This window comes from Sapajus apella, unplaced genomic scaffold (genome assembly GCF_009761245.1).
Source record: "Sapajus apella isolate SASKATOON/1434 unplaced genomic scaffold, GSC_monkey_1.0 scaffold80, whole genome shotgun sequence".
In the NCBI taxonomy this organism is placed as follows: Eukaryota; Metazoa; Chordata; class Mammalia; order Primates; family Cebidae; genus Sapajus; species Sapajus apella.
In genome coordinates, this window is record NW_022437020.1 from 7,823,029 (window position 1) to 7,841,625 (window position 18,597).

Below are 18,597 nucleotides of genomic sequence, written 5' to 3' on the forward strand. Positions count from 1 at the left end.
AAACCCAGGTTATCTGACTCCAAGTCTGTGCTCCTTCCTGCTCTCTTAGCTAGTATGTCACACCCTTACCATTGCATATACCCAGGTAAAGAATATTTCCTGCTTTCCGTGACCCCTCTAGGGACTCTGGAAGACAAATCTGAGACCAGAGATCATTTGCATTTTATCAGTGCCGTTTCATTTTGAAAAAATTATTCCAACGTTTTCTATGTGCCTTAGAAGTCTACAAATTTCTATTTGTGACTAAACGATTTATATGTATACCAGAGAAGTAGTGAAAAAATTTAAAATAGGAATTCTTAGTGCAATGTTCAGGCCTGTTTAATGCAAGTGGATTCTGGTATTTATATTTTTCCCATCTATATTTTATAAATGTATTGCCTTTTATACCAACAGATATGTCCATGAATATGTTTACTTAACAGTATGCAACATTTTGGTAATTCTCTAGTCTGATGCTTAAAAAACATACTGTATGGTGATTTAAATATCGCAGATTTTTTTATTTTTGGAACATACAGTGACCTTGCAACTGGTCAGATTGAGGGACCAGGTACTGTTATGCCATTTAACATATGGGCAAACAGAAGCTCTGCTCACATGCCTTGTAAGTGAATAGTCAGACACATGAGTCCTCATATCCCCACTGTGTAAAATTATTCTCTTCAGTGACTTACTTCTAGGTTTGCACACCTCTCTCTCTCTCTCTCTCTCTCTCTCTCTCTCTCTCTCTCTCTGGAGTCTCACTATGTCACACAGGCTGGAGTGCAGTAGCACGATCTCAGCTCACTGCAACCTCCACCTCCTAGTTTCAAGCAATTCTCCTGCTTCAGCCTCCCGAGTAGCTAGGATTACAGGCACACATCACCACACCCAGCTAATTTTTGTATTTTTAGTAGAGATGGGGTTTCACCATTTTGGCCAGGCTGGTCTAAAACTCCTGACCTGAAGTGATCCGCCTGCCTCGGCCTCCCAAAGTGCTGGGATTACAGGTGTGAGCCACTGCCCAGCATCTTTTTTTAAAGCAGGGCCTTACTGTGTTACCCAGGCTGGAGTGCAGTGGCGCAGTCATGGCTCACTGCAGTGTTGAACTACTGGGCTCAAATGATCCTTCTGCCTCAGCCTCCTGAGTAGCTGGGACTATAGACATGGGCCACAATGTTCAGCTAATAGTCATTCATCCATCCATCCATCCATCCATCCATGTTTTTTGAGACAGGGTCTTGGTCTGTCACCTAGGCTCGAGTGCAGTGATGCAACTGTGGCTCAGTACAGCCTCGAACTCCTGGACTCAGGTGATCCTTCTGCCTCAGCCTCCTGAGTAGCTGGAACTGTAGGCACATGGCACCACTCCCAGCTAATTGTTCTGTAGAGACAGAATCTTGCTGTTCTGTTTCCCAAGCTAGTCTTAAACTTCTGGCCTTAAGTGATTCTCATTTACTTTTGTTTTAAGATAAATTACATTTTAATACAATATTTAAAAAAATAAAATTAATGCAAAGAAATTCATGGTAAACAAAATAGCAGAAATTGGAATCAAGACAGGATTTGGCAATGCCATGTTGAGACATTTGAAGCCTGAGACAAAAGGGAAAAAAAAAATGTTTTTTTTCTAGAACATTAATTTTTTTTTACGGCATTAAAGTACTTCAAAAAAAAATCAAAAACTGAAAGTAGGTGTATTAAAACTTGACATTATTCTAAGTTTAAATATTTTGTTGGCCAGGCAGGTGGCTCACGCCGTAATCCCAGCACTTTGGGAGGCTGAACTAGGTGGATCAGAAGGTCAGGTGTTCTTGACCAGCCTGACCAATATGGTGAAACTCCGTCTCTACTAAAAATACAAAAATTAGCCAGGCATGATGGCATGCACCTGTAATCCCAGCTACTCAGGAGGCTGAGGCAAGAGAATCCCTTGAACCCGGGAGGCAGAGGTTGCAGTGAGCCAAGATCGCGCCATTGTTCTCCAGCCTGGGTAACAGAACGAGACTTCATCTCAAATATATATATACATATATATTTTGTTTATAATAAAGCCAGAATTCATTGTAAATTTACTTCTCTAGCTTTAATGGAAGCATACTCATCAAAAATATTTTCATTAAAACCATTACCCATTAAAAAATGCATAAAAACCTGTATATGGGGTACACATTTTTCCTTTCCAAATTGTATGACCTCTATTCAGTGTTATGTTCCATTGCAGAAGGTTATATATTTTTTTAAATAAATTTTATTGTGTATATTTGAAGTTTATAACACAATATTATGGGATACAAACAAATAGTAAAGTGGTTACTGTGGACAAACAGATGAACATATCATCTCACATAGTTTTCATGACAAGAGCGGCTAAAATTTATTTAACAAAATTCTGTAATACAGTAAAAGTTTATTAACCATAGTCATCATGTTGTACATTAGATCTCTAAACTTGTTCATTCTATATATCTGCTATTTTCCATTCTTACCTTCTTCCCACATGGTAACCCCTGTTTCATTCTCTTTGTGTATTTAAGCTCTTTTTAAAAAAGTATTATGTATATAAGTGGCATTGTGCAATATTTTTCTTTGTGTGCCTGGCTTATTTAGTATAATATCTTCCAGACTCATCTAGGTTGTGGCATGAATCTTTCTTTTTTAAAGCTGAAAAATATTCCATCATGTATACACACCACATTTCTTTATCTAGTCATTCATCCGTGGGCATTGACATCGTTTCCGTATCTTAGCTGTGGTGAATAATGCTGCAGTGAACATAGGAGTGCAGATGTCTTTATGAGGCGGTGATTGTAAATCCTTTGGATATTCCCCAGAAGAGGGATTGCTGAGTCATGTGGTAGTTCTATTTTTAATTTCTTTAGGAACCTCCATACTGTTTTCCATAATGGCTGCACCAATCTGCAATCCCACTAACACGTACTAGGGTTCCCTTTTCTGCATGCCCTCACCTACATTTGTTATCTCTTATCTTTATTATGATAGCCATCCTTTTAGGTGTGAGGAGATAATCTCATAGTGGTTTTAATTTGCATTTCCCTTATGATTAGTGATGTTGGGCACCTTTTCATACAGCTGTTGGTCTTTTGTATATGTTCTTTGGGAAAATGTTTAGACGCTTTGCCAATTATTTAATCAGGTTGTTTTTCTGCTATTGAGTTCTAAGGGTTCTTTATAAATTTTGTGTATTAACCTTTTATCAGTTATGTGGCTTGCAGTTATTTTTTCTCCAGTTAGTAGGTTGCCTTTTTGTTTTGTTAATTGTTTTCTTTACTGTGCAGAAGCTTTTTAATTTGTAGTCTCCTTTATTTATTTTTGTTTTTTGCACCAAAAATATTTTGTTTTCGCACCAAAAAGCCTGAGCTTTTGGTGTGGTATCAAAAAAATCATTGCCAAGGCCAGTGTCAAGGAGCGTTTCCCCTATGTTTTATTCTAGGTGCTTTGTGGTTTTAGGTCCTATATTTAGTTTTGTTAATCTATTCTGAGTTGATTTTTGTGTATTGTGTAAGATAAGGGTCCAGTTTTATTCTTTTCCATGTGGAAATCCAGCTTTCCCAGCATCATCTATTGAAGACAGTTTCTGTTCCCTGTTATGTCCTCTTGGTACGCATATATGCTTGGATTCATTTCTGGACTCTCTGTTCTGTTCCATTGGTCTAGGTTTCTGTTTTTATTCCAGCATCATAGTGTTTTGGTTACCATAGCTTTGTAATGTAATTTTAAATCAGGAAATGATATGCCTCCAGCTTTATGTTTCTGTCTCAGTATTGCTTTGGCTATTTGGTTTGTTTGTTTGTTTTTGTACTTCTGTATGAATTTTAGGATTTTTTTTTCTATTTCTGTGAAGAATGCCACTGGAATTTTAATAACGATTAAATTTGTATATTGCTTTGAGTAGTACAGACATTTTAACAATAGTAATTCTTCCCATCCATGAATACTGGACATCTTTTCATTTATTTGTGTATTATTCAATTTTTCCCATCAGTTTTTTATAATTTTCAACGTACAAATGTTTCACCTCCTTGGTTACTTTATTCCTAGGTATTTTTTTTAATACTATTATAAATAGGATTGTTTTCTCGATTTCTTTCTCTGATAGGTTGTTACTTGTTATAGAAATACTATGAGTTTTATATGTTGAAATGTATCCTGTAGCTATACTGAATTAATTGATAAATTCTACTAGTTTTTTAGGTGTGTATGTGAAATCTTTGGGGTTTTCATTTATTTACATATTTACAGTTTGATTAACACCACAGTTCTCTTCTGGAATATGTACACTTTACAACTTTTTTTTTTGAAGTCTTAGAGATCTGTTTTTCTTTTTGGTGTACTGGAGTAAAAATGGACCAAAAAGTTCATAAATGACACTAAGACAGCTGAATCAACATTTGAAAAAAGGAATTAATAGCTGTACTTTTTATGCCATATGTAAGAATAGACTCCAAATGAATTAGGGCTCTGTATGTTAAAAAAGAAAAAGGAAAATGAAAGCATATAAACACTTGAAGAAAACATAGGTGAATTCTGCTTAAACTTGGTGTCACAGGGAAGAGGTTTCCTAACTACGACTCAAAATCTGGAGACAATTTAAAAAAAGAAGATAAGTTGGAAAAGACTTTTCATAATTTTACATGGAAAAAAAGTTAAATGACAGCTGACAAACTGAAAGCATTTGTAACATAAACCAGAGACCTGGAACTAATGTCCCTGATACATAAATGACTCTTAAAAAACAAGGGATGAAATACCAAAAACCTGATCAAAAAATGAGAAGATTTAAACAGGCAATTTACAAAATATATATAAATGCCCCTCAGACATAGTTTGAAATGCTCAAACTCATAAGTAGAAAAATGCATGTTAAAACAATGTCAAGATACCTTTTCTTACCTATAAGGATGGCAAAAATGTAAAAAGATGACGTTTTGCTTCCTGTAGGGAAGCAGGTGCACTCAGTGTAGCTGGTGGGGGTGTAAATTGTTGTAACCTTTTTGAGGGAAATTCTGTTGCCTTTTTGTAACTGTGCAGAATGATTGTAATAGGACCAGCACGAAGTAATGTAACCCTTCCTACCCTCTCCCACAGGAAACTCTTTCTTACCTTAACTTTATATTATGTTCCTCCTGCTTTCTGGGACAAATTGTCTAGAACCCATCTGTGAACCATAAGACCCTCAACCAGCCTCTCTAATAGCAGTGATCAAATTGTATTACAGTTACTGTTTTTCCTGTCTGTTTCCACATCGGTTAATGCTGTATTCATAGCTATATTTCCAAGGCTTAGCATAGTGCCTAAAGGTCCTTAACAGTTAAATGGGTTTTCTTTTGCAATGTGAATGAATCTAAAAACCTCCTAATTTAGCTGTCTGGGCCTTTGACTTTCCTAAAGAAAGATTAGGAGGATGAGCTCTCCTTCAGCCTGTTTTCTATTTTCATAAGCAAAACCCTAGAAAACCTTTCAAAGACTATGTTCTTTTTCTCTGTCTCTCTTTTTTCAAAATTTTGTGTCAGGGTTTCGCTTTGTTGCCAAGCTGGATGCAGCAGAATGATCTTGGCTAATTGCAGCCTTGACCTCCCAGGCTCAAACAATCTTCTCACCTTTTCCAAGTAGCTGGGACTAGAGATAGACGCCACCACACCGGGTTAATTAGGTTTTTTTTGGTAGAGATAAGGCTTCACCATGTTGCCCAGACTGGTCTTGAACTCCTGGCTCTAGCAGTCTGCCCGCCTTGGCCTCCCAAGGTGGTGGGATTACAGGCATAAGCACCACCACCCACCAGCCCTGCCATATTATGTTAGAGCAGAGGGTTAGCAGGACTGCTCAGGACACTGTTGTGTACCTCTGTAGCAATAAAAACAAATAGCCCTAGTCAGTGAGTGTTTAGGAGTAGAGAGGAGAGCTGGTCACACATTCCTGGGCACGTGGGAAGGGATGGCCTGGATACCTGGGAAGTGTCTCTACTACCTGTACTTGTCAGGAATCTCCATCTGTACTTTCATCCTTATTTCCTCATTGGATCCTCTTCCACTCTGCCCTCTCACCGCCCTGCCACCTCTGGGAAATACCTGAGTTCTGCCTCTTTCTGACATTCCTGTAGATCCTTCTTTAGGGGCTCCCTTTCTCAGTTTCCTCCCTTTCCAGGTTCATACCCATTACAGCCTCTGCTCTCTGGCCCTTAAGTTTTGTCTATGTCACTGTCACATCTCACAGGACTGGGATTTGGGTTCTGCTTCACTTCTTCCTCATGGGGAAGTTCTATCTATTCTTAAATCTGCCTAGATCATAAAACCCTTTACTAGCCAGTGTCTGATGCCTAGCCCTCCCCCATCCACCTTTGCCCATGGGACGTGAGACACAGGAAATCTCTTTATAAGGTGTTAAAGGAAAAGTTACTCTGTAGCACTTGTTAAAGCATAGTAAGGAAGACTTTGAGACCATCAGCCTAGGTACAAGGACCACTGCAACTGGGTCTTATAGTTGGGGAAAGAGATTGGGCCAGCTCTAAGTATAACATGGGCAAGTAGGAATTTACAGCCAAGGAGCAAGGTGGTCAGTGGATGGAAAATTGCTCAGAGGAAACTTCAGGAATAAGGACACAATATGTAGTTCTGGCAAGAAAAGGGATGACTGACCAAATGGAATTCTTGCTGGAGACAGGCCAGGGTGATCAGACCCAGGGGACGAGGAAGAAAGGAGGAACCCAATCAGATATCCTGAGTAAGGGGTTCTTGCTAAACTGACTTAGAAGAGTTCTTGGCTAAAACTGGATTTTACAAGGTCCACAGATGGACTTAGAAGAAAGTTCAGGAACCTGACTGAAGTTTGGCCAAGCAAAGAATCTATCAAAGGGCAGAACTAGGCTTGTTTAGGCTGACCCATAACTTACTTTATATAACACTTTTTATGATTTTCTTCCAGAATAGAAATTTTTGGATATTTCTAATATTATATGTTAAATTTTGTATTTCACATAATGGTGACTGTAAATAGGAATTATAGCACTTTTCTTTTTCATTCAGATTTAGGTCGATCTCGAGAACTACAATATGTATACGTGGATAACAACATAAACCTGAAAGGCTTGCCATCTTATCTGTACAATAAAGTCATCGGGTGCAGTGGGTAAGGCTGATTTCACATTTTGAACTAAAAAACAGATTACTTTTGATACTTCTGTTCAATTGTGTCTTTGCCCTTAATATGCTAAACCAAGTATCCTCAGAAACTAAGGATAAATAGGCACTGAAAGCCCTCATCTAGGGCTTTCCCAAGATAACAGTTTCATCAAGTTTTCCTAAAAGACAGCCACTACTCCTGGGACTGCCCCTGGAGCTATGCCATGCCAACGGGGGGAGCGGCTGTCTTCTCTGTTCTGTACAGAGAAGCCCTAGATGGGTTCAGTGCCTATACAGGCTGATGAACTCCAAGCTGGAGGTGTATTCTGGAACCTTCTGTGAAGCAAAGATAATAGACTAGGTCTGTTTAGCTCAGGCAGTTTGGAATATTGCACGCTGGGTTCAGTCAATAAATTATTATTTTCTAGTCTAAAGAAAAATGAATCCATGTATACCTTTTTTGTTATGGAAATAAACACTTTTAGTTCCCTTCCACACCCCAGCTTTATTGAGGTAGAATTGACAAATAAAACTGTAACTATTTAAATTGTATATATGTGATGGTTTGATATACATGCATTGCCACATGTACCATTATAAACTCTGTGGTGTCAGTCACAGAAAGTAGAGGAATCCGCATTAATTTAGAAGGTTTTCTTTCTCTGAAGCCCATTGCAATGACAATTTTACTGCAGTGACAGTCCTAGTATCTAGGATTTTACCAGTTGGAAATATTTAGAACTCAACATTTGAGATAGTCCCTCAGAATAAATCATGATTCTAGCAACCAAAACAGATATTTCAGTTAATGGGTTTTATTTTCAGAGCAGCAATAATCTTTCCTTTTTAGTCAGACTTTTAGAAAGATGGCTTCATCTTCTCCTTCTACGATACTGGCACAGAAACACCCTAAAGTGTTTCCCTGAGTGGCCAGGGATTAAGATGGGGCCACTCAACTACCAGGACCCACGTGTGACTGACCTTCCTTTTCCCACTTAAGCAGCCAAGTCATCCCCCTTGGGCACCTAACCAGCATGTTTTACTCTCCTCTTCTATTCCCCATCATCCTGAATGATTTGGCCCACGCTTTGTGAAGTTCTGGCAAGAAAAGGGATGACAGACAGTAAGTATATACATAGAAGACAGCCGCTCCCCCGTTGGCATAGCATAGCTCCAGGGGCAGTCCTAGGAGTAGTGGCCATCTTTTAGAAAAACTTAGGCCATTGTTATCTTTGGAAAGCCCTAGATGAGTTCAGTGCCTATATAGGCTGGTGAACTCCAAGCTACGAGATGTATTCTGGAACCTTCTGTGAAGGAAAGATAATAGAATAGGTGTTTTTAGCTTAGTAATTTTTCTACAATGGATTATGTCACAGCTGTGGTACTATGTAGTCATTAATCCTAATTGAGTTCTTAAAGGATCATTAATTCAGCCTAATTTTTCCAGGTGGTAAATAAAATGCCCACAATCACCATGGTATATAGAATGATGCAAGCAAGCTCCAAAGCTGAAAGCACTTCTTCCCACACCAGAACCTTCAGAGACCACACTGAAATGTGATCTGTGTCTTTGCCACAAATAAGGAGTAGCTTATTTAACCAATGTGGACACAAATCCAATTTAAGAAGAAGTGTGTTATACTTTGTTGTTTAGATATAGATATAGATGTTATTCACTACTAGAATGTTCTATTTGTGCTAAGTAGAGAGATATTTTGAAATCTTTGACTTGGTATCTGGTAGCAGTGGTAGTGAATTTGATGAGAACACCAAATCTTTTTAGAAAAACAAAACGGGAAAATACACAAATTATTAGGTAGTAGTCTACTTTTTTATTATTAAACTTTTGTTAGTAGTAATAGAGAAATAAAATTATTATTAACAGGATAGTATCATACAACCAGTTTTCTAATATTAGAAGAATTGGGGGAATAAGCAGCCATACTTACAAATGGCCTGTAATCTAAAGGCACTTTTACTCTGTTGGTTTAACTCAAAACTCAGAATGCTTTCTTCATACAAACAGCTCTGGCCCTTACATTCCTAAGCAAACTCATTAAAGAGTCATTTGACCTATTTTGCACCCAAAAAAATTATATTCATATAATATTTCTATGGCAAAATGTGTTCAGAATTTTAATAGATGGTAACTACTGAAGCTTTGACCACAGCATTAAGAATCTGCTTTCTTCTGCCTCTTTTATCTGTTGGATACGCGAAAAGGGACTTTCCGGTTCCAGTTCAAATTGGTAGTGCTTAGTGCCTCAGCCTAAAGGAAAGGAGAGGGAAGGAGTAGTAGCACAAGGCTCTGGAGGAAATCTAGCAAAAGGATGTTGGTGTATTTGAAGCCTAGAAAGTGCCCTTCTTGATTCAGAACAAGAATCTTGGTCCAGTTGTTTCTTCAGTGAACATTTATTGAGCAACTACTGTGTTTGATCACCGTATGAGATAATGGCTGTACAGTGATGCGCTAAGTGACACCGTGCCGACCCTCATGGACCTTCTGGTCCAGCCAGGGAGTCAAGCAAACCCTAAATAATCGAACAAAGTTGGTGCTAGTCCTCTTGAAGGAAGTGATTTGAGACCTGAAAGATCAACTCCTTTGATTCTTCACTGCTATCATATGTTGCATCTGGCCCAGATGTAGGCGAAGGATATAAGAACAGCTGCTTCTGTGCTGTACAAGCTCTGAAACAATTGCAGTACCCTTTTCAGATTGAGGGGCCAAGAATTAGAGCAACAACTGAGCAAAATGAACACAGCTTTAGGGACTTGTGGGACAGTGTAAGAAAAGTCAGATATACACATATGTATGTCAGATTCACATCTCAGAGGGAGAACAGAGAGAGAATGGGGTATAAAACTTATAAACAGGTATAAAAATAGTAAATAACAAATGTTGCAGTTTTAAGAAATCTCAGAGTCTCATAAAATTATCTTTGGTATTCATGGAAATGCAAAAAAAGTTAGCTTCTCCTTATTCTGTATTTAGTTGTTTGTCAAATAACTAGTCAACATTAGCAGACCAGCACAGTGCTAGAAATTGTGGGAAAAACAAAGATAGTTTAGATGTTTATCTTGATATGCAAAAATAACTATAATACAAATAATAAATACCCTAAGAGAGAGGTAGAATGATGGAAATGTATAGCATGGAACTGTGTTTTATGACCTAGCTTCAAAGCCACACACCGTTGTTTCTGTTATATCCTGTTGATTACACAGGTCAACCCTATTCACAGTAGGAGGGGACTACAGCCCACGTGGAGACTGGCTGTCACAGCTTCTTGGCATCTATGCTATTTGTTAGCCTTATGGAAATAAAAGATCTTTATTTTTTCTGGGTTTTTCTTACTACAGGAGTAAATGTCTCCAGTGCTTCTACATTATGGCCAGAAAGAGAGGCTCATCCTATATTAGAATTTTAGAGAATGGTAATTGGCACATTTGCTTACTGAGGAGAACTTAATGGTAAAAGTGATCCTATACAGGATGATTTTTTCCAGTTGTTTGATTATATAAGAAAGAAAGAAAGAAAAAAAGCCGCTGCTTTACTTTTTCTTGTGTAAACAAGCAATTATAGCTGGATTTGTGTCCAAATTGGTTAAATATTATTCTAATGGTTTATTAATATAGCCACTGAGCATAATAGAGTTGTTTGTATGAGAAATGTATTCTGAGTTCTGAATTAAACCAGTATACTAAAAGTAGTCCCATTTTTATGTAGGGGCTGCCTGCCCCCAGTATCGGATACCCAAAACCATGGAGCAGGACCAAAGTGGCCTGGCTGCAGATGAAAGTACTGAAGTGTGATTGGAACTGTCATTTAAGAGACTGAGTATGTAGTTTGATGCCCATAAAGTTAATTGTTGTTAAAACAAAAATATTAATTACTTTTAAGTGTTAGCGGAATGTAAGAGAACCCAGAGTCTCTATATAACTTTCACAATATCCAGAAAACATTCCAAAATTACAAGACATATGAAGAATCAGGAAAATGTGACCCATTCTCCAGAAGAATGGTGACCAGCAGAGACTCCAACTTGAAATGACCGAAATTGTTGAAATGACAAACAGGGATTTTAAAGCAGCTGTTATAATTATTCTCAATGAAGTAATGAATGAAAAGGCCAGAAAAATAGAGACTATTTAAAAAAAAGGAAATCTAGAATTGCAAATACAGTGTCTGAAGTAAAAAATTAACTTGATGGACTTCATGGCAGAATGGTTGTAACAGAGAGGAAAAGTCACTCAACTTGGAGGTAGATCAATAGAAACGATCCAATCTGAAGGACACACAGACAATACATTGAAAACAAAAATGAACACAGCACCAGGGACCTGCCAGCCAATATAAAAGAGTCGTATGCATGTATAATTGGCATCCTAGAAGGAAAATAGGGAGAGAATGGGTAACATCAACAGCAAACATGTTTGAAGAAATAATGTTTGAAAATTTCCCAAATTTGATTAGAAACAAATTTACATTTTCAAGAAGTGTAGCAAATCCTAAGCAATATAAATTCAAAGAAAACTATGCATAGGCAAAGCTGAAACAAACAAAAGATAAAAAGAAAATTTCAAAAGCAACCAGAGAAATAATATTATATACAGAGGAGCAATTCAAAAAGATTTTTAATGTCTCATCAGAAACTTTGAAGTCCAGAAAACAGTACAACTATATTTTATAAGTGCTAAAGAAAAAAGTCAACTCAGAATTATATAAATACATTCTCAGAACAGAAATTAGCCTAAGTAGCTCTGCCAAGATGACAGACTCTTTGTCCAAGCCAAGGTTTATTCTTTCTAGGTGACATAGTTTCTTTCCATCTCCATATCCACTTCTCCCCTTTCCTTTTACTCTTGCTAAAGAAAAACTTTTTTGCTAAAAAGGAGAAGGATAAATCTGTAGCAGTTCCCACAAGAATGCACATGTAGATGACAAAGCATACTTTCTGAAGAAGAAAAGGTCATTATTCGGGTGCTATCAAAAGTCATACAGCTCTCACTCTCCTCTCACTCTACCTTATTATATACTAATGTGTGTCTCTCCTCACTGTAATAGGCCCAGTTCTGATCTTAAGTGTTGTCCTCACAAATGTATATGCTCATATGTACCAAATAAAATACATAATTTTTATGGAGGCACGGTTTGTAGTAGTTCCACACTACTACACAGCAATGAAAATGAATAAACTACAGTACACACAGCAAAATGGATGAATTGTAAAAATATAATGTTGACGAAAGAAACCAGGCACAGCAACCTTCATGCTGTTCAAAAAGGCCAAACCAGGCGATAGTGTTAGAATTTGAAATAGTGGTTCCCTTTGGGGTATGGGTTTTGCTTAGCAGTGAGACCCAAGGTGGTCTTCTGAGGGTCTTGTTCTTGACCTTGGTGTGATTAGTGTGTTCATCTTGTGAAAATCACAGAGCAATTGCAATTTGTGTACTTTTTCTATATGATTATATTTTTAAATAATGTTTTAAATATTTTAAAGTTTATCTTAAAATACTGATAATTTGTTACTTCAACATTATATTAAAGAAAAACAAACATGATTATATTGGTATGTTAAGAAACACTTTTGGTGAATTCTGTAGCCATATATAATAATTTTTTTTTTTTTTTTTTTTTTTTTTTAAGACAGAGTCTTGCTGTGTCACCCAGGCTGGAGTGCAGTGGCACGATCTTAGCTCACTGCAACCTCTGACTCCCTGGTTCAGGCAACTCTCCTGCCTCAGCCTCCCAAGTAACTGGGATTACAGGCATGCACCACCATGCCCAACTAATTTTATGTATTTTTAATGGAGATGGGGTTTCATTATGTTGACCAGAATGGTCTCTATCTCCTGACCTTGTGATCTGCCCACCTCAGCCCCTCAAAGTTCTGGGATTATAGGTGTAAGTCACTGTGCCCAGCCAATAATAATTTTTATATTAAATTATGATATATTCAAACTATAGCCATTAAAATCAGGAATAGGAGAGGAGTGAGGACCCATTGTTGTCCCTACCATCTGTCTGATGGAATAAGATGGAAAAAAAGGAAATAGACAATATAAATATCGGGAAAAAAGAACTAGACAGATTTTTATAGGTGATATGCTTGAATACCTAGAAAACTTAAGATATTCTACCAAAAAAGTTTTTTTTCAGACACATAAAAGAATTTAGTAAGGTGACTAAATATAAGATAAAATACAAAGATCAACAGCTTTTCTTTATGTCTTCAATAATTAGAAATCAAAGTTGGGGGAAAATGTCATTCATATTTGTACCACCCATTTAAATATCTAGTAATAAATTTCACAACAAAGGAACAATCTATATGAATTGTGAAATTTGTATTAAAGGATAGGATATAAAGCACTAGCTAGATAGTACAGACATACCATGTTTGCAAATAAGGAAATTTATTATCAAATTACCTGTCTTAACATAGAAATCAATGTTAATTCTAATTCAAATCTCTGGAATTCTTTAGGGAAATGTAGATAAAATAATTACAAAGTTCAAATTGAATCATAACTGAGAATTGCAAGAAAAAAATTGAACAAGAATAGTTAAGGCAGACTTATCAAATGATAGACTCTTCTATAAAGTATTATAATCAAAACACTATAGAGTTGACACAGAGTTAAATTAATGCATCACTGAAACAGACTAAAGAATCCAGAAGCCAGTGCCAGGGTATATGGGAACTTAATATGATAAAGAGAACATTTTAATTCAGAGGTAAATGATAGTGTTGTTTAATAATGCTACCAGTATTATTTTTCCATTTGGTAAAAGAAAAAAAAATTGTGTCCTATTTTATATTATATAACCAAGTAAGACAAATAGCTAAAACATCTACATGTAAAGACCAGGTGTGGTGGCTCACACCTGTAATGCCAGCACTTTGGGAGGCTGAGGCAGGCTGATCACTTGAGGTCAGCAGTTTAAGACCAGCCTGACCAACATGGTGAAACCCCATCTCTACTAAAAATACAAAAATTAACCAGACATGGTGGTAGGTACCTGCAATCCTAGATTTCTGGGAGGCTGAGGCAGGAGAATCACTTGAACCTAGGAGGCAGAGGTTGGAGTGAGCTCAGATTGCAGACTATACACCAGCCTGGGTGACAGAGAAAGACTCTGTCTAAAAAAAGAAACAAAACTCCATGTAAAAATACAATAAACATACTGGAAGAAACCTTAGGATAATATATGCATAGTCTTCAAATTAGGGTAACCCTCTTGAGAAATTCAGAAAATGTAGATGCCATGAAGGAAATAAGTGGATAGATTTCACACGAGAAAAGAATGACTGCTGGCAAAGGGAACCAGATGCAAAGTTAAAAGGCAAAAACATTTTTGGTGATAAATATTTCAGTGCATATGACAAAAGATTGTTACCACCAATATGGAAGTTCCTACAAATGGATATATTTTAATTCAGTAGAAAATCAGGTAAAGGATGCAAATGGACAGTTGGCAGAAAAAGAAATATAAATGGCCAGTAAACCTAACAAAAGGTGATCAAACTCATTGGTAACCAAGGAGACATTTCCATTAATCAGCCTAGCAAAAACTAAAATGACTGATAACATCTTGTTCTAATGATGGTGGTGTGGGTAAATGGATACTTGGCTTATTGAGTATGCCAGGAATATTTTCCCCACAAGTTTATGGAAGGGTCCAATAAAGTTATCTTCTGCCATTTAAAATCTATTTGCTTTGTGGGTTTGTTTTTCTATACAAAAATTATATTAAACCAAGATGCTATTACTCAACAAAGTATTCTTTTTTTGAGAGTTTCAAAAAAACACATACTTGGAAAGGGTAATAAAATGGGGAAAAGTAGAATTTACAAAGAAAATTGTGTAAAGCCTAAGAAGGAAAGTTCCTTTAAAGTTCGTCCTCACTGGAAGTGACTGGTCCTCGGCAATGATTTAGCTAAGTTCCAACTGATGAGTTTAGATTTCTAGGCCAGGTTTTATGAAGGAACCCGGGGTAGCATCTGTTCACTTTGAAAAGAATTCTGGCAATTCAGCAGTGTCATAAATTTTCAAATGTATATTTTGATTAACACAGTTTATTGGCACCCGTATTCTTTTCCTTATTGCTAATAATACTGTGAATGTGTGTCTTTCTGCAGCTGTGGTGCTCCCATTCAAGTTTCCGAGGTGAAGCTGCTTTCCTTTTCATCAGGGCCTCGAACCGTTTTCCTCCCAGCCGAGGTGAAGGCCATAGGGACAGAGCATGATCACGTCCTCCCTCTGCAGGAATTGGCCATGAGAAGTCTGTATCATACCTACCACAGCTTTCTGAAAGGTACATGGGACTTCTGTTTTGTTTTGTTTTGTTTTGTTTTTTAATTTTTCTGTCTCATTTAGTGAACATTGTGCTTTGTGTACCTGTTTTGTCTTTCATCTTTAAAAAAAATTTATTGTGGTAAAATGGACATAACAGAAAAGTCACCATTTTATCCATCTTTAAATGTACAGTTCAGTGGCATTAAGTACATTCACATTGTTGTGCAACAGGATTTTTCTAATAAGAAAAATAGTTTTGATATTTTATTAACACTGATCACTTTAGCATCCCCCACAGACAGAAGCATTCTTTAAAATGTGGTTGTCAGCTGTAAGGACAGTGATTTAAAGTTCCACTGTGTGGTTTCAAGGAAGGAACTTGGTGTTTGGGAATGTGTATTTGGTTGAAGTAAAAGCTGGCAGTAGGGGAAATTTGGAAAGATCTTGTCCTTCAAGTTGGATACATCAGTAGAGCAGGTTTTCCCTCTGCTACCTCCTCGCATCTGAGCAATGTGTATACCTAAAGGAGGAGAAGCACCGGGAGCTGTTGGCAGTATCGTTGCAGCGTGCCGGCTAAAATTTGGAAAGGATTTGGCAGTGCACGGGTTTGATAGGTATTGTGGGTGTATGTCTGAAATGCTTTAAGACAGCACTAGGCAATATTAATATGAAAAATACATTTCAAGTGTTTTTAAAACTGTGAAATGTTTCATCTTTACTTAGAAAACAGAGTCCATACAAAAACATCTCACATTAACCTTCCAGAAATGCCTAGTGCAAAGTTAAATTGGTTTTAAAAACTAAACAGAAAACTATAGTTGTTCACCAGTCAGTAAATTCCATTTTTCTAAGTGTTACTGATGAGTCTGGATGGATGAAAAAGGTAAAAAGATGATTTGTATTTCCTTCCCAAAGATGGATTGATAATTTTTCGATTGCAGCTCAGCATGACCATTTCTCTCTCTGTTGGATATTCATCATCAGTAGAAACCCAGTGTAAATGTGTCCTCAAGATTGCCTCGGTCACTGGGATGTTTTGCTTTAAACATCTCTTTTGTGTAGCTCAGACTAAGCTGGGAAGGAAGCTCTCTATTTTTATTAATTACAGCTTGTGGGAGTGAAACAAGGAAAAGCTTGGTTTCATTATTTTTCATTCTTTTTCATTTCCTCCTTTTCATTCTCTTCAATAAATATGATTTAGCCCTGGTGGATGATTGATACTGAATGCCATATAGATTAGGGAGCAACTTAATGAGTCAGTTTTAGTCTTCAGTTCCAGTATGTTTAAAATTCTCTGACTCTTATTAAAGTTTGCAAAATCCTCTTTGGGTGAATTATGCCTTTTGATCTTTGTTCTTAAAAAATATTTTCTCTCTCTCATTCCTTGCCTCTACCTCAGGACAGCTTCTGGTTGTTCTTAAAATGAGTGAATTTGTGTTTTCTTTTAGTATCAAAAATATAAAATACTCCTTTCGTTTCCAAATGATGTTAGATTTTTATTCAGTGCCTATAAATCAGACACAGAATTTTCAACATGAAGTACTTTTAAGTAACTGAACTTATTTGGTAACAAAGATAAATATTTTGAGAAGCCAGGTTTAAGGAGGTCTGATTTTTTTACTTGTGTGTGATTTTCTCTTGTGTTCCAGATTTGAACTTTCTGTCTCCAATCTCATTACCCAGAAGTCTCCTGGAGCTGCTGCACTGCCCTCTGGGGCACTGTCATCGGTGTAGTGAGCCTATGTTTACCATCGTCTACCCGAAGCTCTTTCCCTTGAGAGAGACACCAATGGCAGGGCTGCACCAGGGGTAATCATGCCTAAGTGGGCACCAGGGTTTACACCCAGGCAGGGGGTGCTGGGCAGGGAGGGGAGAGGCTGTGCATGAAAGCATTAAGTCAGCAGTTTTAAAGGGGCATAACATGCTTCCTGAGAAACAGCTAAATGAAACGATGCACACTTTAAACATCACAAGAAAACTGGACTTGCCTTTATTAGTTAACTTTTTGGTCATATGCTAGACAGTTTTATTGTATATATTACTTACAGGATCTCATTCTTTGTGAGAATGTTTTCCTTCTATTTCCCTATTCATAGTAGCCTTTAGGCAATAAGGAATGCAAAGGAAAAAAAATGTGTTGTATAATGGGATGTGCCCAGCTCTTTCACTTAGTTGGTGTTGCTAAGTGAAAATGTGTGGCTGAGTTGTGTGTGCACGAGAGTGTGTGTGTGTGTGTGCATGTGCATAATGAACACACGTGTTTCTGTTTTGAGTTTCTAACCCTTCCAAGTGGCATTATCATGCCACTCTATTTCTTAGCACATTTGCTTTGAATTTGCTAACAATGTTCACTAAACAAAACCCCAATACTGTTACTTTAAAAAAAGAATAGCAGCTAAAGATAAGTCATCAAATGAAAAATCCCCCATTTGCACAACCTTAGTTTATGGGCTTCCTAAATTTAGGAAACTAAATTTAAACTTTTTCTAAGATTGAATTTTTTTAAGTTAAGAAAAAGTACTATAGTACCTTATTTATCACCATCAAATATATTTCAGATGAGTAAATTTTCCAGGTAACTGAAGCCATTATCCCTCTTCAGAGCCAAAAAGCATTTCACTTGTAATCATGTTAATAGAAACCTTTCCAAGATTTTCTTTCTTTCCTTCGTTTCTTAATCCGTACAAGGTAGGCAGCATGGGGCAGTGTTCAGAGCATGGACTTTGCACCCGACAAGCCTGGCTCTTCTGCTGTGAGAACGTGGGTGGGCTATTGGGACTTCTCAAAATGTGGATACAACAGCCTGCGTGACAGGGCCACGTGAGGCTTGGCAGATGAGAAAGGCACCCACTTGGCACTTAAGAGAGGTATTCAACAAATGGTAGTTCCCATTTCCATAGCTCTACCCTCTCTGTCCCAAAACTGTATTTTTCTTTTTCTTGCTCTGGAGAATCCTGTTTTGCTATACTTTAGTTCCTATTTCAATCTTCTGTGTTTTTAATGTTTCCTGCTTACAGGAGCCCTACTCCAAATCTTTCTAATTTGATACTTCTAAGGTGATCAGATAACCAATTTGGTGGGATTGCATTTAAATTAGAATAAAAAGAACTGAATTGGGGTCCAAATGTATTACTACATTAATGAAATTAACAGACACATTTATGAGAAGCATATC

At 37.2% G+C, this 18,597-nt stretch overlaps 1 protein-coding gene across 8 annotated transcripts in view; it reads left to right on the forward strand.

Moving 5' to 3' along the window:
- The window catches only part of LRRC28 (leucine rich repeat containing 28), a 127,942-nt gene that overhangs the window by 92,008 nt on the left and 17,337 nt on the right, over positions 1–18,597 (forward strand). For all 8 annotated transcript variants that reach the window (XR_004261153.1, XM_032252832.1, XM_032252835.1 and 5 more), the window contains 3 exons: positions 7,026–7,128; positions 15,266–15,441; positions 17,072–17,231. Coding sequence is in view for 7 of the 8 variants with exons in the window: in XM_032252832.1 (XP_032108723.1) it covers positions 7,026–7,128; positions 15,266–15,441; positions 17,072–17,231 (439 nt within the window). In the remaining variant the exon portion in view is untranslated. The remainder of the gene's footprint in view (positions 1–7,025; positions 7,129–15,265; positions 15,442–17,071; positions 17,232–18,597) is intronic.